The sequence below is a fragment of the Cupressus sempervirens genome, chromosome 5 (assembly GCF_028749045.1).
Source record: "Cupressus sempervirens isolate cs-2001-9-10 chromosome 5, ASM2874904v1, whole genome shotgun sequence".
Classification (NCBI taxonomy): Eukaryota; Viridiplantae; Streptophyta; class Pinopsida; order Cupressales; family Cupressaceae; genus Cupressus; species Cupressus sempervirens.
In genome coordinates, this window is record NC_143122.1 from 183201938 (window position 1) to 183225914 (window position 23977).

Below are 23977 nucleotides of genomic sequence, written 5' to 3' on the forward strand. Positions count from 1 at the left end.
AATAAAAATTCTAAAATTATTTTGTTTTAATTAAATAAATTATTACTATCTATTCATTTATATAGTAATTTATTTGAAGTAATATTTAGGTGATTTATTTATTTTTTATAATATTTATTCTATCTTCATCACTTTTTGTATTTAGTAAGACTCGGGTCAAGATGTCATTCTAGGCAGGCTCACTCAGAACTAGACAACTTTACCAGCAGGTCAATAGTGTATTGGCAAGAGGTTTCAAGTTTGAATGGTAGGAAGACTTGCAATTTGAATGGTAGAATTGCATACATTAGATGAGAAGGTGATTTTTTCCAAAATTGAAAAATTGACCTTATCTTAATTTTTTAATATCTTTTATTTAAAAGATTTCAAAATTTGAATGGTAGAATTTGATATATTTGATGAAACATTTATGATTATTTTAAATTAGGTGATACATTTGATTCAATAACAAGATCCATACTAGTAATGAGTTTGAATCTTCTACAATATATTAAAAGAATTAAGGAAAAAACAAAAAAACTAATACATATAGTAGATGGCGTTGCTGCTATAGATCACCAGTGTTGTTTGATTGACTTGAGTTTAAGTGAATTACAATCCTCTTCTATCTTTCCCAAGAGAATGGACGGAGGGTTATATGCAGCTGTGACTGGTACCTGCGACGACGTGGAGGCTCTGAGGAAATTGATAGATGGAGGAGTACATGAAATTCTCCCCGAAGAGGAGAGAGGGAGTGCTCCCCTTCAAACAGCCACCTTTAATGCCTCCCTCGACGTTCTCCACCAGGTTACGCCTGGCAAGAATACCTCGCTTCACTTGGCTGCCAGGAATGGCCAGCTTCGAATTGTTAAGGCGTTGCTTCAACGTATGAACGATGAAATTGAGGCTGGACAGGAAGCAAACCACCAATTTCTTGTTGCCCAAAACTTACAAGGTAACACTGCTCTCCATGAAGCGGCCAAAGGAGGACATTTCCAGGTAGTCAATGTTTTGCTGGAGCAAAGCACTCATCATGATTTGGCTGATATCGTGAATGAGGCTCGTGAGACTGCTCTATTCAAAGCAGCCGAGGAAGGTCACGAGGAAATTGTCTTGAAACTGGTGCATCTTACATCTTCTGTTTCAGATAACAGGAAATCTGATGGTCGAACACCTCTCCACGCTGCCGTCTCCCACAGGCACACAGGTATTCCCATAGGATAGCTTAAGTATCATACATACTAAGTTGTTTGATTCGTAAGTTAAAAATGATTCTCATAATTTTTTATTTTTTAAAAATTGATCAACTGTACAGTGTGATTTCGATAATTTTTTATTTTTTAAAAATTGATAAACTGTACAGTTTAGAGAATAGCCCCTTCCCATATTTTTGATGGGATAGATATCGGAAGGCAGGCTTTATTCTATCCACACATGCGGTTGTATCTGATGTGTGAGAGTGTTAGCCTGTATGCATTTGTCATGCCTAGAACGTAGCCAACACCATTAAATATTATATTATATAGAACATTTATGTATTATTTAATTCCTACCGTGCAGGCGTGATTCAGATTCTGTTAGATCAAAGACCCGAGCTCCTTAAGAAAGTTGATAAATTTGACATGACACCACTGCATACGGCTGCCTATGTTGATAAAGGATCAGAGATTATATAAGATCCCATGTTTGTGTTGATGGGGTGGTGGTCATAGGAGAGGAGGATATCAACACTGAGATAATTAATTTCTTCATTTATAATGGAGTACAAGACCATGGAGTGGAAGATTCTTAGGACATCCTTGGGTGTGCCCTCCTATTATTGTTGAATGCAGACAATGAAATGTTCATTTCCTAGGTCAAAAGAGGAGAAATTAAAGATGCGTCTTTCTCCTTCCAAGCTTACAAATATTTGGCTCATGATGGGTTCACACCTATGTTTTTGCAAGTGCTCCACCTATGTTTTTGCAAGAGTATTGGGAGATAATAGGGAAGAAATGTTTAAGGTTGTTTGCCACTTATTTAGAACATCCATTATGGTGGATATAGCCAACCAAACTTATATAGTATTTATTCCTAAAATCAGATACCTTACCTCTATGAATGACTACTGACCCATTATCCTATGTAACACAATCTATAAGATAATACTTCAAGTTCTTGTGAACAGATTGAAACCTATCTTGGATAAACCAATTTCCAAGAACCAGAAAGGCTTTGTAGTATGGAGAAACATTATGCATGTTTTATTACTACCCATGATCTTGTTGGTAATATGGTCAGCTATATGTCTAGAGTGTTGTCATTTACGTGTATTCAACATTTCATTTATATATTCAGAGTCAGAATATTGTCTAAGTGTTAGACAATTTATAGCAATACAAAGATAGATGTAATGAGTATGGATGATACACTTTGATTTAACTTATGCACAGTTGAGGATAGCTATATGACAATGCCATGATGACGTATGCTAGTGCACATACTTGTATAGATTGTATGATGCAAGTTGCAATTGAAATACCAGTTCAGGTATTTATTAGAGCATAATAGAGCATATCAGATTTTTGAGTTGTATGACTTAAGGAATTATTTTGGTAACAAAATAATTACTTAATCATGGTTAGCTAAGATCCTAAATTATAATTGGGCAAGCTTGTGAGAGCATGAAGGCCGACAGAGCATAGTTTCATAATCACCAAGGTATATATGAAGATCTTATCTTGCATAGATAAGAGTGCAATGTGTATGGGTTGTGTGAACAATATATGTTGATGCAAACTATTGGGAAGATAGTATAAATTATGTGCAAGCTTATATGATGTGAGCTATTGTAAAGATAGTATATATGATGTGCGAGCTTATATGATGTGAGATCTAAAGTTGTAATCAGAGCAAGTGTGAGATACAATAGTAAGAAAGTATTGTATATATATCTATTCTTGTGAAGGAACTTAATTATGTAATTGCATGTTAGGGTAGTGGACTCTTCTTGCGTACATTTTTTTTGATCTACCAACTCCTAATAGGGTTGAAGCAACTCTTAACATGGTTGAGGATTTTAACAAGGCCTAGTCCTCTATCAAAAACTCGAGACACTATATGTATTTCATAGACTCCTAACAGGGTTAATATCCTTAACATGATTCTTTTGTTTAGTGAACCATCTTATGGGTATCATCCCCATTGAGGTTTTCCCTTGGCTAGGGTTTTTCTAGTTAAAAAATAATGGTGTTATCAGTTCTCTTTGTGTAAAGTTATATTTATTGCTTAGAATTATTGGTTTACTTTCATATGAAAGTTATAAAGTTTTGAAGCAAATCCTAACAGAGTTGGAGTAACTCGTAATAGGTTTGAGGCTTTTAATAGGGCCCAGTCCTCTATCAACAACTCGAGACACTATATGTACTTCATAGACTCCTAACATGGTCAATATTCTTAACATGATTCTTTTGTTTAGTGAATCATCTTATGGGTATCATCCCCATTGGGCTTTCCCCTTGGCTAGAGTTTCCCTAGTTAACAAATAATGGAATTATGAGTTCTTTTTGTGTATGGTTATATTTATTGTTTAGCATCATTGGTTTACATTCATATGTAAGTTATAAAGTAATTAACAATATTTAGTTGTGGGCAAAAGTTTGTAAATGTTGATTCACCCCCCCTCTCAGTATTATCTATTTCTAACAATTGGTATAAGAGCACAATTATTTTGAGAGACTTAACAACTTGAGTAAGATCCCTATGGATATAGAGTAGTTAAAGAGAAATCTTGAAGAAGTTCTTGAACAAATTGGCCTTCTTACAGAAGAAAGAGGTAACTTGAAAGATAGGTACGATGATGCAAACTTTTACATTGGCAAACTAAAAGACAAGATTGATGATTTGAAATACGGTAGTGTATCAAATGTGTAGACTAGTGGCAATGATGAAGTAGGAAATCTCAAGAAAGAAAATGAGATCTTGAAACATGAGTTCAAAATTGTTGAACTTAAGTTGAGCCTTAAGAAAAATGATAGTAAGAATGAGCCTAATCTAAAATCTAAGAATGTAGACCTTATATCCTAGTTGAGTCAAGAAACATTTGAATTAGATTCTATCAAGATAGAACATGCTAAGTTAGAAAAATATGACACTATTGTAAAAAGAGAGTTGGCACAGGCTAAACAATAGTTAGAGAAACCTTTATATAAGTTCTAAGAAAGCTGATGAACATATAATTTTTTAGAGACCCTCTTATGAAAAAATAGGGCTTGGATATCTTATTGGAGAAAAGTTAGCCAAGAAAGTTAAAATTAGGAAAGAACTAGATCCAATTGTAGAAACCCCTAAAGAAACTGATCAGAATAAGATCGAGTCATCTAAAAGAGTTGAGATAGTTGTGTCTAAGAAGTCTGATGAACCTAAGATAGTAGAGAAAGTTGATCATCCTAAGAAACTTGAATCACAGAAGAAAATTAGACATAAATTCAGAGATAATTATTTCATATGCATTGAAATTGAACATATGAGGAGAGATTACATAGGTAAGTCTTTTAAAACTATTACTAATTTCTATTGTTAGAATTGTCATGGTTATGGATATATTGTAGTAGATTGTAAGAAACTTAAATTTGATGGTAATAATGGGAATGGTAGAATGTTTAGGAAAACTAACCCTATAGGTAATGAAAGAGGAAGATCCTAGATTAAATCTAATGATGAAGAAAGATCTAATGGTGAAAGGAAATATATTGTATGTAATAAGTGTAACAATCATGGACACATTGCAAGGAATTGTAGACCACTTGATAGTTAGAATGGAACTAATCAGAGGAGGAATGAACCTAGATATGTTAGTTATGCAATAACTTTGGACACACAACAAGATTTTCCAGAATGGACAGAAGGAACTTCAATAGGAATCCTAATCATAGAAGAAAAAATAATAGAAATGATAGAAGGAATGATAATGGTAGTGACAAAAATAAGAAGGAAGCAATCAAAGGACATGTTGATGCTTCCAAAGAAGCATTTTTGAAATCTTGTAATCTAGAAAGTTCTTATATAGTTTTGGAAGATCGATATTTTGATGCATGTGAAGGGAAATTTGACTCAAAAATTGTTTATGACTCATCTTATTTGAATTAAGTAATTTTTGAAGAGTCAGAACATTAGTTAAACATAACTAATTTTAGAGAGTGAATGAGAAGTTGTGCAATGAACAACAGGTAGAGGACATAGAGAGAAAGCTATGCTCACGTGCACAGGCTTAGATATGATCAAAGTAAGTTGGAAGACATAAAACAAGTTTACTATTAATTAGTGACAGTATTTGAATATTTGGTAGATGTGCATTTAATATGGAGTCTAATTTGAAATGATTTAAAGATTACAAACAAGATTGTGAGTACCATTTTTTCATGTGAAGTGTTTAGAGCAATTTTAGTGTGATTTGAAAGTGAACTCAAGTGCAAAGAAACATGTTTGAAGTGTAAAGTTGAAAAAGCCCTAAATGTGATATTTTGAGTTATTTAATGAAGCTTGAATTGAATTTCTAGTGTATATAGTCAAGAATTATGGAAAGTTAGATAGTATATGATGTCAGTGATAGGCCAAGGTATAAGTTCAAGAAACACCCATTTGTTTCTTTAGTGGATCGTCCATTAGGAGAATTTTCCCAAATCTTAGCAAATGTGCTTCACTTAGAAGATGTTTGAAGTTATATTCATTGTAAGATTCAAACCATTGGAGATGAGGATATACACAAGGATTTAGGAGTAATGTGTAATAATGACCTATCCTTGAAATCCAAGAATGCACACCTAAACGAGTTAAACCTAGTGAAGTATATGTTCTACATAGAGTTTGATAATCATGAATGGACCAGAATCATTCTAAGATAAGTTCATGATGAGATGTTTTGGATAGGTGATGTACCAGTCACAATTGACAATGATCTAATTCATAAGGTCATAGGTCTAAGTAATGAGGGATGCAACCCAGTGAATGACAAAAATGTGAGTATCTTAGTTGAGATAAACTTGTATACTAGGTTTGATGGAAGAAATATGAAGGTGGACATGATTAAGGAAAAAAAGGTCAAAGTATTAAGTAAAATTTTAGGATACAAGTTTAACCATAGTTCAAGGGTTAACTTGGTACCAGCAGGATTTATGCATAGAGGCTATGTCATGGTAGTTGAGAGAAGCAAGCTAAACCTATGTGAGATAATTAGAACCCAATTATTGGATGACATTGCAAAGTTGAAGAAGACCAAGAATGTAATTTTTAGATTTGAGTCTTTGTTGACACATCCATTCTTCTATGAAACTAAGTAGTTCCCTGATATGACTAGTTGGGAAGGTGATGAATGTTCTATAAAGATGGTGACACAATGTTATAGGGCCAGGTTGGAGAATGTTAGAGATAGTGACATTGATAGAATGATAAAGAAATTTCAGATTAGGATGAAGTAGAGGTACAAAATACCTCCCTCCATGTTGGAGAAGTACAGAGATGAATTATGCTCCATGCTAGAAATATACAATACCTGTATGTCCAAGTAGTAGAACCAAGGGTGAAATTCATTGAACCCATGGGATATGAAATGAGTGTAGAACTCATAGAAGGGTATGCACAAATCATACTCTAGTTAGAAAAGGAAATTGAATGCCTTAGATGTGGTATATATGAAGAAAAAGTAAGGGAATTACATTCAGAACTTCATCGTAGGGAAATTAAGAAAATGTATGGTTCAAACTAGTGGTGTAGTCTATGGTAAATAGGTTCCCTAAGATCATTTAACCTCTTAGAACCATTGGGAGAAACATCTAGGGTGTTTTCCTAGTATTAACCTAGTTGTGGGAGATTGGTACAAAACCGATGAAGAGGGCAAGTTTGGTTCTTTGTCCTTGGATTCTTGGTGAAGTTGGAGAGTGGGTTTCTTTGATACATTGAAGGATTGGAGTGTGCTAAAATTTTTTAATAAGATTAAAGATTTGATATCTAGTTGGTTGATTTCAGGAGTGGGTAGCCCATTTGAAGCTTCTTAGTTGTGCTCTCTACATTAGTTCCCTTATTAGACTTTTGGAGAATCCTTATGTTTTGGTGCTTTTGAACTTAGGCAAACCTAGTGATTAGGTTCCCTACCTTATTTGGGTTGTGATAACCTGTGATAGGTTCATTATTGATGCTTTTGATAAGTGTCCCAGCACTAAACCTTTTTTTTGGGAAATTTGAAGGATTCCAACCTTGTCTAATTTTCCTAGTGGCTTGTCTTTTAGAAGCTTCCACTATGCACTACTACATCACAACATATCCTAAGTGAACTATCTAGGATCCTTACCTATGCCTTCTTTGATGAGTCTAGAATGGGTGCTTCTGTACCAATCATCTACTTGACTAGGACATGTTTGGGAACTGATAATCTCCATTTAAGCTGAAGTCTCTGTTTAAAGGTGGCAATGAGATTTTTGTTGTTCTGTTAAGATCATTAATATATTTCAATGAGAACTTTGAGGTATCATGCCTAGCTTGAGTATCCTAGCTTCACAAGTCCTATAAATGCAAGGCCATTAATGAATAGGCATTTCTAATTAAAACATCTATGGTGCTAGAATGAAGTGTTGGTGTAGGAGAACTCTTCCATGAAACAATGAAATAAGGGCGTTTGGGTCATTTATGACCTTGTTCAAGTTTATTTTTCTTGGTTTTCAATAAGACAATGTTGTTAGATTCATAAGTTCACTTTTAACCCTTTTGTGTGGCCCATTAGCAATTTGGGTGTTCTGTAATTGGATACATTTTCTATAATTTAGGGTCTATAAATTTTTTTAAGCCATTTAGGATTAATTTAGATAGTTACAATGCCTTTAAGGCTTTAAAATGCGAAAAATGCAATAAAAGTGCAAAAGTTGCTATGCAACTTTTTGCATAACTATGCAAAAATAATTGTAATCATTCCCCCAATGGTTACAACCTTTCAAATTTGGTTGGATCGATTGGGTAAGACCTTAATATATCCCTTTTAGGTAGGTGGAAGGTACAATGTAAGTTTTTAGTATTGAAATCAATAAAAGTAACCTTGTTTTCTGCATTATGGGAGACTTTTTTGACTTGTACAGACATGTACAAATGTATAGAATGTTAAGCCTAAAATTTTTGGATGCACCATCAAGTTATATTTCCAATGCAACTAGTTTGAGGTCCTAAGGCTTTATAAAACTCAAGTTACACCTATTTTTGTGCAAACAACTTGGATTTTGAGGGTTTGTAGGGTTTTGAAGGAAATTGTTTCATAACTCCAGATTCCACTGTAGGAAATTCATGACCTTTGGTGGAATCCTTGTACTACTAATGCACATTGAGATATTTTTGGTTTCAAGTGATAATATGTAGGGAGAAGGGAGACAGATGATGCCCTAGATGTATATACCTTGTATGCATCAACACACAGTCTTGTTGTAAAAACATTTTAAGACCCAAAAACTTCATGTCCTAGTTTGTAACATTGCATTTAACAAATTTTTAGCATTCCTCAACTAACCTAATTGGTTTCATATTTTTAACATGTGTGAAAAGGATACTTGCTTTGTAATAGTGGCCTAATTAGCCCTTTAGGCCTAGTTGTTGTCCCATGGGTTATGATAGTTTTCTTACTCGTGAGATCTTTACACTTTGGGATCTGATAGGACATCAAAAATTAGAAATATTCCTGTTGATTAGCTTCTTTCTTCCATTCAAAATATATAAGTTATAGGCTAAAATCCCTTTGCTTGGGCTACTAGGAATTCAAAGGCTTAATGAAAAAACTATGAAATTTTCTTGGTTTGGGGTTTTCAGTTTTAGTCCACATGTCCATGCTAATGTAAGAACAATATTCCTTGATTCAGAGTTCTTGGTTCCATGTCTAGAGTAGATTTCATGTGTTAAGCCTTTATTGTTGTCAAGGTGCAAGTGCGAGGTCTTGGGTCTAGTTTAGGCTTTGAAAATTTTTTTAGGTGTTCTTGTGGTTTGTACTCTCCCAACCTTCATTTTTAGTACCTTGACCATTTTCATTAAGTGTGTGACTAGATTCTTTTCCTACTAATCAACCAATATGAGGCTTCACTTCACATTGCTTCATGGAGAATTCTATAGCACTTGTTACTTCTCTATCTAAAAATTTTGTGTCTATGCACATGTGCACTCTTTCCCAATAGATGTAGATATTGTCTCTTCATCCTAATTAATTGGCATACCCTAGATGGTAGTAAGATAACCATTTTCTTCTCAAATATCATTTTCTCTCAAATTAATCTCTCTATTAAGTAGGTTTTTTGTATCTTCCTTTGTATATTTAATTGATGTAGCTACAATTCCTCTATATATATTCCTTTGAATATTAAGCTTTCGTCTATATGAATGACAAGACATGGGGAGTGAGGCCAACTATTGGTCACTATATTAAAAAGGTAGTTCATGGCCATGCCATTTATGGGAATCATTTCAATCTTATTTTTAGAATCAATACCTCATTTTTCTTGAAAGAATAATATATATTGTTTTCAATGTTTTTGAAATATTTGTAGTTGGTATCAAATTGCTTATTCATTGTCTTTCAATATTCATGGAAAACTAAGGTATTTGGTTACCTAATAGGTCCAAGGAATCTTAAGTAGGGTTCTAGAATAGTCCTAGATGGACCCATTTGATCTAAATATGTAAAGAGCAAAAATTTCTCAAAAGTTGTAATGTTGCTCAAAAAGTTGCTTGAAAAACTTTTGCAATTTTTGCAAAAAAGTTGCAAATAGAAGTTTGGGAAGTTGTAACTATCCATGCTGGGGTATATGATCATGGGAAACATTATTTCAAAGGTTAGATGGTTTCCAGTCAAATTTGCATTTTTAAACAACTTTTACAACTTTTGCAATTTTGCACAAAAAGTGCAACTAATGCAAAGTTCAGTAGATTTCACTTCTAGGACTTGAAAAAGGTTCCAAACTATTAAAAAACAACTTAAAACACCTAATCCTAGGCTATCTTGACCAAAAACTCAAAAAAAACCCAATTTGGCATAATTAACAACTTTTTCTTGTATCTTGCACAAAGTGGCTCAGGGATACATATCTTGCTCATATCTGACTCACCATTTTCCATGGGATTGAACTATCTATTTTGTTGGCTCTGAGTGGCTAGGTAAACTCAATTCATAGGCTTGTCCCATCCCATTTAGTGCTCGATGATTCTTAGACATGCTAAACCGAAACATCCTTAAAAGTCACTAAATGCCATAGGGCAACAAACTTTTATGGTGCATATCTCAGAGCTCGTGCAAGGTATGGATTTGATTCTAGATGCTATAAGACTGTGTTGTAGAGACCTAAAATAACCTCTCTCACTTTTTGGAGATCATATTCCATTTTGATTTTACAATGCCATCTCGAGTGATGCTAAAACTTGTAGTGTTGGCCACTACAAAGTTTCCTACTGCCAAATCTCCCTCGCTATTTTTTGTGGGATCAAACTATTAGTTTTGTTAGCTCTAAGTGGCTAAGTAAACCCTAACCAAAATCTCATCTTATCCTATTGCGCACTCAAACTTTCTCGGGCACACCGAATTGAAATGTCCCTAAGAGTCACTAAATGCCATAGGGCAGTGATCTTTGATGGGGCATGTTTCAAAGCTTGTGTGAGGTATGGATGCAATTCCTAGTGCTATAGGACTATTTTGTAGAGACCTACAATAACCTCTCTCACTTTTTGGAGATCTTACTCCATTTTGATTTTGTGATGCCATTTTAGGTGATGTTGAAATGCATAGTGTTGGCCAGTACAAAGTTGCCAACTGCCGAATCTCCCTCACCATTCATTGTGGGATTGAACTATCTATTTATTTAACTCTAGGTGGCAAGGTAAACCCTAGCTCCAAGCTCATCTTGTCCTCTGAGTGCTTGCATGTTCTCAGGCACACCAAACCAAAATGCCCCTAACAGTCACTAAGTGCCATAAGGTAGCAATATTTGATGGGGCATATCTCAGAGCTTGTGCAAGGTATGGATGCAATTTTGGGTGCTATAGGTCCATGCTATAGTGACCTAAAATAACCTCTATCACTTTTTGGAGATCTTACTCCATTTTAATTTTGTGATGCCATCTTGGGTGATGTTAGAACTTGTAGTGTTGGCTAGTACAAAGTTGCCAATTGCCAAATCTCACTCACCATTTGTTGTGGGATCAAACTATCTATTTTGATAGCTCTAGGTGGCTAAGTAAACCCTAGACCCAAGCTTTTCTCTTCTCATTGAGCAATTGAATGTTCTTAGGTACGCTAAACTGAAACGTCTGTAAGAGTCACTTAATGCCATAGGGCATCAATATTTGATAGGGCATATCTTGGAGCTTGTGTAAGATATGGATGCGATTCTAGGTGCTATAGGATTGTGTTGTAGAAACCTATAATAACCTCTCTCTTTTTGGAGATCTTACTCTATTCTAATTTTGTGATGCCATCTTGGGTAATGTTGAAACTCGTAGTGTTGGCCAGTAAAAAGTTGTCAACTGCAAACTCTCCCTCACCATTCATCATGGGATCAAACTATCTATTCTATTAGCTCTTGGTGGTTGGGTAAACTTGAGGTCCAAGCTCATCTCATCCCTTTGAGTGCTCACACATTCTCAGGTATGTCAAACCAAAACGTCCCTAAGAGTCACTAAATTCCATAGGGCAGTGATCTTTGATGGGGTATATCTTAGAGCTCATATGAGGTATGGATGTTATTCTAGGTGCTATAGAACCATGTTGTAGAGACCTACAATAAAATCTCTCTAATTTTGGAGATCTTACTCCATTTTGATTTTGTGATGCCATATCAGGTGATGCTAAAACTCATAGTGTTGGCCACTACAAAGTTGCCAACTGCCAAATCTCCCTCATTGTTCATCATGGGATCAAACTATCTATTCCATTAGCTCTAGGTGGTTGGGTAAACTCCAAGCCTAAGCTCATCCTATCATATTGAGCACTCAAAAATTCTCAGGCATGCCAAACTAAAATTTCCCTAAGAGTCACTAAATGCCATAGGGCACCGATATATGATAGTGCATATCTTGAAGCTCGTGTGAGGTATGGATGCAATTCTAGGTGGTATAGAACCATGTTGTAGAGACCTATAATAACCTCTCTCTCTCTCTCTTTTTGGAGATTTTACTCTATTTTGATTTTTTGATTCCATCTCAGGTAATGCTAAAACTTGTAGTGTTGGCTAGTACAAAGTTGCCAACTACCAAACCTCCCTCACCATTTGTTGTGAGATCAAATTGTCTATTCTGTTAGCTCTGAGTGGATGGGTAAATCCTAGCTCCAACCGCATCCCATCTCATTGATCACTCAAACATTCTTGGGCATGCTAAACTAAAACGTCCCTAAGAGTCACTAAATGCCATAGGATAGTGATCTTTGATAGGGCATATCTTAGAGCTCATGTGAGGTATGGATGCAATTCTTCATGATATAGAACCATGTTGCAAAGACCTACAATAACCTCTCTCACTTTTTGGAGATTTTACTGCATTTTGATTTTGCAATGCCATCTCGAGTGTTGTTGAAAATCATAGTGTTGGCTAGTACAAAGTTGCCAACTGCAAAATCTCCCTCACCATTCATTGTGGGATTGAACTATCTATTCCATTAGCTTCAAGTGGATGGGAGTGTTTGTGAGAGAGAGAGAGAGAGAGAGAGAGAGAGAGAGTGAGAGAGAGATTAGGGGATGGGAGAGAGAGAGTGAGAGAGAGTAGGTGGTGGAAGAGGGAGTGGGAGAGAGAGGGAGATAGAGAGGGGGGATGGGAGTGTGTGTAAGAGAGAGAGAGAGTAGGGGATGGGAGAGAGAGTGAGAGAGTAGGGGATGGGGGGGAGAGAGAGTAGGTAGTGGGAGAGGTAGTGGAAGAGGGAGAGCGAGAGAGAGAGTACAAGATGGGAGAGAGTAGGTGATGGGAGAGAGAGTGGGATAGAGAGAGAGTAGTAGTGGGAGAGGGAGTGTGGGAGGGAGAGAAAGATAGAGGGGGGATGGGAGTGTGTGTAAGAGATAGAGTAGGGGATGGGAGAGAGAGTGAGGTATGGGAGAGGAGAGAGTGATATAGAGTAGGGGATGGGAGAGGAGAGAGAGTGAGAGAGTAGGGGATGGGAGAGAGAGAGTAGGTGATGGGAGAGGGAGTGGGAGAGGGAGATAGATAGAGAGAGTAGCAGTGGGAAAGGGAGTCAGAGAGGGAAAGAAAGAGAGAGAGGGGGGGGATGGGAGTGTGTGTAAGAGAGAGAGTAGGAGATGAGAGAGAGATAATAGGCACATGGAGAGGGAGTGAGAGAGAGAGTGAGAGAGAGATAGGGGGGATGGGAGTGTGTGTAAGAGAGAGTAGGGGATGGGAGAGAGAGAGTGATAGTAGTGGATAGGAGAGAGAGTGAGAGAGTAGGTAGTGGGAGAGGGACTAGGAGAGAGAGTAGATAGTGGGAGAGAGTAGGAAATGGGAGAGGGAGTGGGATAGAGAGAGTAGTGGTGGGAGAGGGAGTGTGAGAGGGAGAGCAAGACAGAGAGAAGGGGGATGGAAGTGTGTGTAAGAGAGAGAGAGAGTAGAGGATGGGAGAGAGAGAGAGAGAGTGAGAGAGAGAGTAGGGGATGGGAGAGGAGAGAGAGAGAGAGAAGGGGATGGGTGAGGAGAGAAAGCAAGAGAGAGTAGGGGATGGGAGAGGGGGGAGAGAGAATGAGAGAGAGAGTAGGGGATGGGAGATAGATAAAAAGAGAGTAGCCATGGGAGAGGGAGTGTGAGAGGGAGAGTGAGAGAGAGGGGGAATGGGAGTGTGTGTAGGAGAGAGAGTAGGTGATGGGAGAGAGTGAGTGAGATAGAGAGTGAGAGAGAGTAGGAAGTGGGAGAGGGAGATAGAGAGAGATTAGGTGATGAGAGAGGAGAGAGATAGCAAGATAGAGTAGGGGATGGGAGAGGAGAGAGAGATATAGAGAGTAGAGGATGGGAGAGGAGAGAGAGTTAGAAAGAGAGTAGGGGATGGGAGAGAGAATGGGAGAGAGAGAGAGTAGGTAGTGGGAGAGGGAGATAAATAGAGAGAGTAAGGAATGGGAGAGGAGAGAGAGTATGGGATGGGAGAGGATTGAGTGAGAGAGAGAGAGAGAGTAGGGAGAGAGAGAGAGAAGGGGACAAGGGGTAGAGATTATTCTCCACATAGTATACATGTATTTTATAGTGCATACGCACTATATGAGAACAAAAAAAAAAATCATAATGCAAGTTTGGGTCCCTGCTGATCCATAGTCCACTTTTTATTTGTTGTGCATTCTATAGTCTTGATAGAAAACATTCGTTTCAAGTTTTTGGAAGTTAGCAAACACTATTTGAAGACTTTCTAAATATTCTTTCATTTTATTTGAAGCTAGCAAACACCAAACTCAATCATTGGATACACTATTTGAAGGCTTTTTGAATATTCTTTCTATAGAAAAGGCTAGTGCAATCCTTTTTAGATATTCTTTGTTGTCATATAGAGACAAATTGGATTATAATTTGACATGTTGTTTAATATATAGTGAATTCATTGAAATTTGTATGTTTGAATGAATTGTTATTTGGAAATGGTTAGAAATTTGATAAATTGTTTAATATATATTGTGTATTCATTGAAATAATTGTAATTTGTATATGTATTTGAAAAATTTGTAATTTACAAATTGTAAATAATTTTGATGTTTGAATAATTTGACATATAAAAATCATCATTATGCCAAGGAAGAAACCAAAAACTAAAACAATGGAAGAGAGGGAGAGAGATTTGGCAATTAAAAGAGATAAAATGAAACTACTACGTGAACAAAGATAATTGCAAAGAAATTATGAAGAATTGACTTTCAAAGAGGAACAAGAACCACCAATACAAAGAAACAAATAGGAAGAATTGGAAAGACAAATAGAAAAAATGAGACTTTTACACTCAAGAAGACAATTGAATTGTGAAGCTACACCATCTTCCAATGTTGGAGTCATATCATCATCTCATGTTGAAGAGATGATAATTTGTATATTCGAAAATGTACACACTCCATCATGTCATGTTGAAGGCCCAACATCAACATATCAAGTAGGTGATATTCCATCTTTTGCATCTTATTGCCAAGGCACATCATCTTCGATTCAAGGTATGAAAAGCACTCAACCTCATGTTGATGTTCAAAATGTTGAAGGAATGGAAGAGATTATAACACCTTCTAGAAATCATTTTAGAAGGCCAAAATATTTGATTGATATTGATATTAACATTTTGAAATCAATGCCTGACAAGATTAGCAAGCGTACTTGTCAAAGAAAAGTTAATCATACGTGGAGATTATTCTTTGAAGAATTAAATATTACAGGTCAATGCCAATTAATTGTTGAAATGATGAAGAATTTTAAATTTAGGCCTATCATGAAGATTCTTGGGCTAAGAATGATTGACATTTCAAATTTAAAAAATATTGTAAAGAATCTAATGAGTGCTTATGAAAAAATGGGTTTTAAATCATGCACCAAAGATAGTAATATCACAAGACGAGTACTTACATTGATAATAGTAAGTACCCAAATGAAGAAAGCTCAAGTCATGAGAAAGACAAGAAAACCATTAAAAATTGGTAGAGGTACTCTAAGAAGAGCCATGCTAAGGTGTGGGAGATTGGAAGATCCAACAAAAAATGAGTTATGGACATTTAATGGTAGACTACCACAAAAGGATAAAGAAATTAGTGAAGCTTTGAAATCATTGATTGAAAATTTTTGGACAAATAACACATATGTATCCCCTAATCAAAGAGATGTTGTAAGGAAGATTGCTAGCCAAAATCATGACCCACATGTGAAACATTTTTTGGACTCAATTCAAACACAATTTTTTGTAAAATTTATTGGTATGTATCCTCAAATTTGAATAAGTCAAAGATTTTTTGAGATGGGTAAGACTTTTTATGTGAAGATAAATCACACATGCACAACTTGTTGTAGGATACACATTGAATTTTCTAAGCATTTTGATGTTTTAAGGCATGTATGTGTGTTTTTGCATTCTAAGTTTGTTTTGTAGGATTGTGACATGAATGAGCCACCTAGATCTTCAAGGGAATTCATATCCAACATTTTATATGAAATAGGGGACAACCAAATTTTTTACAAGACATCATGCTTATTTTGTCATTCTTTGCAAATTCTATCAACTTGTGAACATATGGATAGTACACATGCAATTGGAAATGAAATAGTAGATTACAAAAAATATAACACAGTGACATATGCTCTAAAAGATGGGAATAAGGTAAAAGATGTGATTTATTCATTGAAAAAGTTCCAATGTATGAGTTCACAAATATTTTTTGTGAAAAGATTATTTATGAGTATGCAAGGCATACACATAGAGCTCGATGGCTAGATTTGCAATTCAAGTTGTGCAAGGATACATTTTCCCTGGATACCATTGTTTCAGTTGTAGACTTCATAGAGAACTACACACTACAACCAAAAAATAAGGTGTAAGAAAAGTATTATATGTCTCAACAGATTTCCATATTTGTTCACATGACATTCATGCATTCTAAGGTCATTTGATTTACACAATCCATTAGCAATAATCAAAGTTTTTCTGGAATTTGATTGTGCCTATATTTTTTTAGTATCAATGTTTCGGATCACACACAGTGATCCATCATCAAGATGAAGAGAAAGAGAAAAACTCTAAGGCTAAAGTATAAAGATGGAGTAATAGTGACATATGCAAAATCCATTTTTCAGTGGTGTAACACTACAATGGGTCAAAGTAAGGAAGGTGAGTCTATGGTTCGTAGATTTTTTTTGTTGATAGATAATACTAATATTGATCCATATGAGGATTGTTGTACACTAACAAGATCAAGTGAGTTGCACTCTTTTAGAAGCTCTAATGTAGGTTCATGGAGTATCCACACACGAAAAAAGGCATCCTATTGTCCATCATGTGCAAAGGAAAATTGGGATGACTATGAGTTGACTAAATGGGTGGACAAATGGGATATATAGGTTTTGGACCCAATTGACACCTATAATCCCCCACAAGTACTAGAAATGGTAGAGATGGATTTATCCATTGACTTTGATTGCTTGTCTAATCTAGTGTAACCTGGTAATATATATTTATATATCTTTGTAATTTCAATATGTAACTTTATCACTTTTACCTAAGTATTTTATGAATTAATGACCGCATTTTGTACATTTATTACTACAGGCCATATTTTTGCTATTATTGCACCTGGAGACAATGAAGAAGGGAAAAATTATTATTTGTGACATTGTGTCCAAGCCAAACAAAAATTGGATCACTCAGTTATAGATGGTGAAGGTTTAGAGTAACATATTAGTGCAATGGTTGTAACTGACACATGGCTTAGACAATATTCTATGAAGAACCCTAACTTGTGGTTATCTGAGGATTGAAAAATAGAGAGGAAGATTATTCATTATTCAAACCTTGTTGTCTCATCAATGTCCACTTGATAAAATATGGTGGAAAACCACATAATAAGACTCTTTGGAAAGTTTGTGAGTCAGACCATGAGGCAATACTTGAGACATTAAAATGTAGAATAGATCTAGTTGTTTCATTAGATTGAATAGGGAGAGAGGGAGAGAGAGGGTGGTACAAACTAGTATAGGTATTGTGATATGTGCTAGTAACCCTAGGAGTTAGAGGGGTGAGTTACCTTTCATTTGTATTTAGTTTCATGTTTCAATCCTTTGTATTTTGCAAGTTATTCAATGCAAGCCCTATCATGTTTTAAGTCCCCTTAGTGGAATGCAAGCCCTATTAGTGTACTTCATGATTTTGTAGGTTTTACAAATGGCCAAGTAAGGAATGATTTTTTCCACCATACCCTAGGTGTATGGCTCCATACATGCACCATTCCAGGTTATATAACTTTGGATTTGGACTTGTTTCACATGCCCCTAGATGTTTGAATAATTATTTTGTAGATTGGCATGTATGAAAGGGTACTTGTAGTGTAACTATAGCCTAATTAGGCCTATCAACACTTTCTAAATAGTTTTACAGTAGTAGCTTCTAGTCTCTTCCATTTTGTGATGCTTACATATGTTCCATATGTCCTAAAAGGGTGTTTGAATCTCACTTTAAACTATGTCTTCATGTGAGGTCTTTCCATATTATGTTCAATTTATAGTTTGAAGGGCTACTAGCATTTTCAATGGAAAACTATTTTAATTGTATATCAGTTTTGTTTGGACACAACAAAATCATTTTATCTACTGTATACAGACCTTAATAGGTCTAAGGTGTGTTTGTATTCCATTCCATGGTCATTGTTCTCTTTTCATTCATGTTTTGGGGTATGCTCCTTGTGCAGAGAACCAAGGCAGTTGGTTCATATTTTGTTTTACATGTTTTTTATACCTAATTAGGCTAGAATAAACAAACCTTAGATGAGAAGTCCATGGTTGTAAAAGAAAGACACTATTTTGTATGCATAAGGCACTTTATGCAATTTATAAGCAAAAGTTGCTCATTAGAAAAATTCAAGATTTTTAATGTTTTTGGTCAAAAAATCCTAGGATTATTTTTTTTTAGTTGGTTTTAGTTAAGTTGGAACCCTTTTCAAGTCCTATAAGTGGAATCAAGTGAAAAATGTAAAAAATTGCACTTTTTGTGCAAAGTTGCATTGTTGAAAGTTAAAAAAGTTGCTCAAATTTGCAACTTAGTGGGAAAAGGGTTATAATTATAAAAATATTTGTTATAACCATTAAAATAGATATAGGAGATATATATGCATCATTTGTGAGGTATATAAAGCATTAATGTATAGATTGGAAGAAGTTGCAAAGAAATAAATTCAATTTTGGAGTCATTTTTACTGTTGTTTGCATGTTGCATGAACTATATTGATGTTTAGACTATATATGATGGATTTTTGAGATAGATATTTGAATCAGATTTCTTTTCTTTCTAGTCTCATCATTGTACATGTTTTCTAACTCAAGTTATTATATTTTTAGTGAAACTAGGTTTTAGGACAACATTTTGGTGCACACAGCAAAAATGGGCCTCTAACTGTAATTTCCTTGGTTGAAATTTCATGGCCAATTAGGAAATGGTAGTTAGTAGGGTCCTTTTGAAGATTCCATGGTTTCAAGATTGGAGGACATTTTTTGTGATTTTTCCAATCAAGCCCTAGGTCAAGTACCATGAAGGATTTGATGTCTTATAGCTTGTTGATTTGTGAATGGTAGGAGTTTGGGAATTGGTGAAGGGCTAAGAATTTGGAAATAAGTTTTTTAGTGTTTCATAACCTTTTTGAGCATTGATTTCATTTCCATGACCTTTTTCCTACTGGTTGCTTTGTAAACCATGCCTAACTTGATCACTTAGGTCTATGTTGCTTTATGAAGGAAAGGGAATGCTGGAGCGGGCCTAGAACTTGATGCTTTGGGGTTTGAAGTAAAATTGAAAAGGGTATTCAAAAACCTAATTTTTTTGGGGTCTTGTTTGAAAATTTGTGAAGTTAGATCCCAAAATCCATTTCAGGAAGGCTAAAAGCAACTCACAGGGTTACTAGGCCAAATTGGGGATTGAGACTTTGTGAAAATGCATGATTCAAACTAGTGGTGTAGTCTATTTCAAATAGGTGCCCTAAGATCATTTAACCTCTTAGAACCCTTGGGACAAACATCTAGGGAATTTTCCTATTATTTACCTAGTTGTGGGAGATTGGTGCAAAACCCATAAAGTGGGCAAGTTTTGTTCTTTGTCCTTGGATTCTTGGCGAAGTTGGAGAGAATGTTTCTTTGATCCATTGGAGGATTGAAGTGTGCTGAAACATTTTAGTAAGGTTAAAGATTTGATAGCTAGTTGGTTGATTTCAAGAATTGGAAGCCCATTTGAAGCTTCTTTGTTGTGCTCTCTGCATCAGTTCCCTTATTAGGTTTTTGGAGAATCCTTATGTTTTGGTGCTTTTGAACTTAGAAAAACCTAGTGATTAGGTTCCCTACCTTTTTTGGGTTGTGATAACTTGTGATAAGTTCATTATTGATGCTTGTGATAAGTGTCCCAACACTAAACCCTCTTTTTGGGAAATTTGAAGGATTCCAACCTTGTCTAATTTTCCTAGTGGCTTGCCTTTTAGAAGCTTCCACCATGCATTGCTACATCACAACATATCCTAAGTGAACCATCTAGGATCCTTACCTGTGCCTTCTTTGATGAGTCTAGAATGACTGCTCCTGCACCAATCATCTACTTGACTAGGACATGGTTGGGAATTGATGATCTCAATTTAAATTGAAGTCTCTGTTTAAAGGTGGCAATGATATTTTTGTTGTTTTGTTAGGATCATTAATATAATTCGATGAGAACTTTGAGGGATCATGCCCAACTTGAGTATCCTAGCTTCCCAAGTCCTGTAAATGCAAGGCCATTGATGAATAGGCATTTCTAATTGAAACATCTATGGTGTTGGAATGAAGTGCTGGTGCAGGAGCACTCTTCGATGAAATAATGAAATAAGGGTATTTGGATCTTTTATGACCTTGTTCAAGTTTATTTTTCTTGGTTTTCAATAAGACAATGTTGTTAGATTCATAAGTTCACTTTTAACCCTTTTCAGTGGCCCATTAGCAATTTGGGTGTTTTATAAACTTGTTGCTCAATGAAGTCACAAGGGCAAAAATTTGATGTAATTGGATACATTTTCTATAATTTATGATCTATCACTTCTTTTAAGTCATTTAGGATTCATTTAGATAGTTACAATGTTTTTAAGGCTTTAAAATGCAAAAAATGCAATAAAAGTGCAAAAGTTGCTATGCAACTTTACAACTTTTTGCATAACTATGCAAATATAATTGTAATCATTCCCCCAATGGTCACAACATTTCAAATTTGGTTAGATCAGTTGGGGAAGACCTTCACATATCTCTTTTAGGTAGGTGGAAGGTAGAATGTAAGTTTTTGGTATTGAAATCAATAAAAGTAACCTTGTTTTCTACATTATGGGCAAGTTTTTTGAATGGTATGGATGTGTACATATGTATAGAAGGTTGAGCCTAATATTTTTTAATTCTCCATTGAGTTATCATTCCAATGCAACTGATTTGAGGTCCCGAGGCTTTATAAAACTCAAGTTACACCCATTTTTGTGCAAACAGCCTAGATTTTGAGGATTTGTAGGGTTTTGAAGGAAATTCTTTCATAACTCTAGATTCCACCATCAGAATTTCATTGCCTTTGGTGAAATAATTTTTCTCCTAATTCAAATTGAGATTCTTTTGGTTTCAAGTGATAATATGTAGGGAGAAGGGAAAAAGATGATGCCCTAGATGCATATACCTTGTATGCATCAACACACAGTCTTGTTGTAACAACATTTTAAGACCCCAAAACTTCAAGTCTAGTGTAGACCACCTAACTCTCATTCATATATATGTTTTTAATAAGGTCTAGGGATAGATCTAATGATCTCCCTATGACCCATCCATTTTGTAAGGACACAAAACCCCACAGTGTGATTATAGACCTTGGGCATCATTTGGTCCTAATGGATGATTTTTAGTCATTTTATGTCTTTATAGGTGTTTATTAGGGGTTTGGAAGCATAATAAGGTTCCTAAGTGTCAATAACATCCAATTGCAACATTTCTTGCTATAGCGCAAAAATTGCTTAAAAGTTGTTAGCAACTTTTGCAATATTCTAAGAAACTTTATTGTTTAAGAGACCCAACAGTCCAAACCATTTGATGGTTTTGTAAAATGGTTGGAAACAACCTATATATGATTGAGACATTTGAAAATGGATCAAAGAAGAAAATTCAATGTTGACCTTGCTTTCTAATCAATAAAATATTGTTGTTTCAGTGTAATTTTTTGCTATTTCGCAAGTACAATACAGAAGAATAAGGGTTGGAGGATGACCTTTGTGATCTAAAAGTTGAAGTTAATTTTTTGAAAGTTTTTTGCATTGGTTAGAAGTTTCCATCCTTTCTCTTTCAAAAGTAATTGAATTTACTAACTTGTTGGTCTGTGAAACCCTCAATTTTAGGGTTTGGGCACTTAAATGACCCTAACTTGCTTATCCACTTGTGTGATGCAAGTTAGCGATGTATACTATTATATTATTATAGTTTTAGAATAGGAGTTGAAGGCATTGAATTTTGGGAGCAAGCCTAGATCAAATATTACCATGTATTTGACCCAGTTTTGAAGAAATCAGATTAGTTATGGAGATAGAGAAACTTTGAGGACTTGATGATTGAACAAAGTGACCTCTTTTGAGTTAGTAGAACATCCTATAAGTGGAGTTTTTGTTCTATGTACCCATTCTTAACCTCTTGCTTTGAAACCCAAGCCTAACCTAATTAATTAGGCCTGTGGACTTAGTCAAAGTTATGATATGTTGGAGTGAAGTCAATCTCTACAACTTTGGGATTTGAGAGAACTTGGAAAAGGGTACTTGAAATTGTAATTTTTTCCTTAAGTCTTTTGGAAATTTTTGAAGCTATTGGCAAAAATTAGAGTTTGGAAACCTAATAAGATTAAAGGTCCTTTCTTAAAATTTGTGTTGTGGGTTGTTGGGAGTGCAACTAGTGGTGGATTTGGATTTGTTAGGTTAAGACTAAGTAGTTTCTAGCCTTTTTTGAAGGTTGTAAGGCATAGAACCATAAAATCCCTATTCTATTCAATTTAAGGAAATTTGTCCTTAAGGCTTAATTTGGGATCAAGTTTCTTTGTGTTTTACTTATGTGTGGCAAGTCTTGAAACCTTCTCATTGATTCATAAGAGGCATATACATTGGTTGAAGTAGAAAAAACCATAAGTTCAAGCCTTGACACATCTTGAGTGTTTTTTGGGGTTGGGCCTTTGTATTGTACTTCCATTGTTTCTCTCTACATTAAGTGGTATTAGAGCAAGCAGATAAAAAGAGGACAAAAGTACAATTCAAAGTAGGGGATATGTTGATGGAACACCTTAACAAAGAAAGGCTTCCAAAATAGATGAATACCAAGATTTAAATAAAGAAATTTGGCCCTTTCAAGATAGTTAATTTTTTTTGCAATAATGCTTACCAAATTGATTTGCACTTTGACATTAATTTGTCTCCTATATTCAATGTTTTTGATCTTTATGTTTTCAAAGGTGCTATATCAACTAATGTGGATGTAGGTACACTTGAAGATCCTAAAGAAGTGTTGAAGAAAACCATACCACCTATGAAAAAACAAGTAGTGGAAACTATTCTAGATAGAAGGATAAAAAAGAAAACAAGAAGATACACATATTATGAGTACCTAGTTCAATGGCAAGGACAAACAAAGCAGATGCTACTTGGATGACTAAGAAGGCTCTCAAAGAACATGGAGTTGATCCTTCCCATTTCACCACTCTAGAGATTGGAGTTCCTTTTGATCAAGGAAGTATGGTGTAGAGCACCTAACTCTCATTCATTTATATGTTTGTAATAAGGTCTAGGGATAGATCTAATGATCTTCCTATGACTCATCCATTTTGTAAGGACACAAGACCCCTTGGTGTAATTATAAAACTTGGGCATCATTTGGTCCTAATGGGTGATTTTTAGTCATTTTATGTCTTTATAGGTGTGTCTTAGGGGTTTTTAAGCCTAATAAGGTTCCTAAGTGTCAATAAAGTCCAATTGCAACATTTCTTGCTATAGTGCAAAAATTGCTTAAAAGTTGTCAGCAACTTTTGCAATTTGCTAAGCAACTTTTTTATTTAAGAGACCCAATAGTACAAACAATTTTATGGTTGGGTAAAATGGTCACAACCAGCCTATATAGGCTTGAGAAGTTAAAAAACGGATTAGAGAAGAAGATCCAATGTTGACATTGCTTTCTAATCAATAAAATATTTCTATTTTAGTGTAATTTTTTGCTATTTTGCAAGTACAATATGCAAGAATAAGGGTTGGAGGATGACCTTTGTGATCTAAAAGTTGAAGTTAATTGTTTGAAAGTT

General features: G+C 35.2%; 1 protein-coding gene and 1 pseudogene across 1 annotated transcript; both read left to right on the forward strand.

Annotated features, from left to right (window-relative positions):
- Positions 1 to 586: 586 nt before the first annotated feature.
- LOC149555023 (ankyrin repeat-containing protein ITN1-like) lies at positions 587 to 2250 on the forward strand. The gene is made up of 2 exons (XM_089833572.1): positions 587 to 1186; positions 1540 to 2250. The coding sequence occupies exons 1-2, from the start codon at positions 622 to 624 to the stop codon at positions 1653 to 1655; spliced, it is 681 nt and encodes a 226-aa protein (XP_089689698.1). The 5' UTR covers positions 587 to 621; the 3' UTR covers positions 1656 to 2250.
- A 189-nt stretch (positions 2251 to 2439) lies between these two features.
- The window catches only part of LOC149555024 (ubiquitin-conjugating enzyme E2 27 pseudogene), a 77046-nt pseudogene continuing 55508 nt past the window's right edge, over positions 2440 to 23977 (forward strand).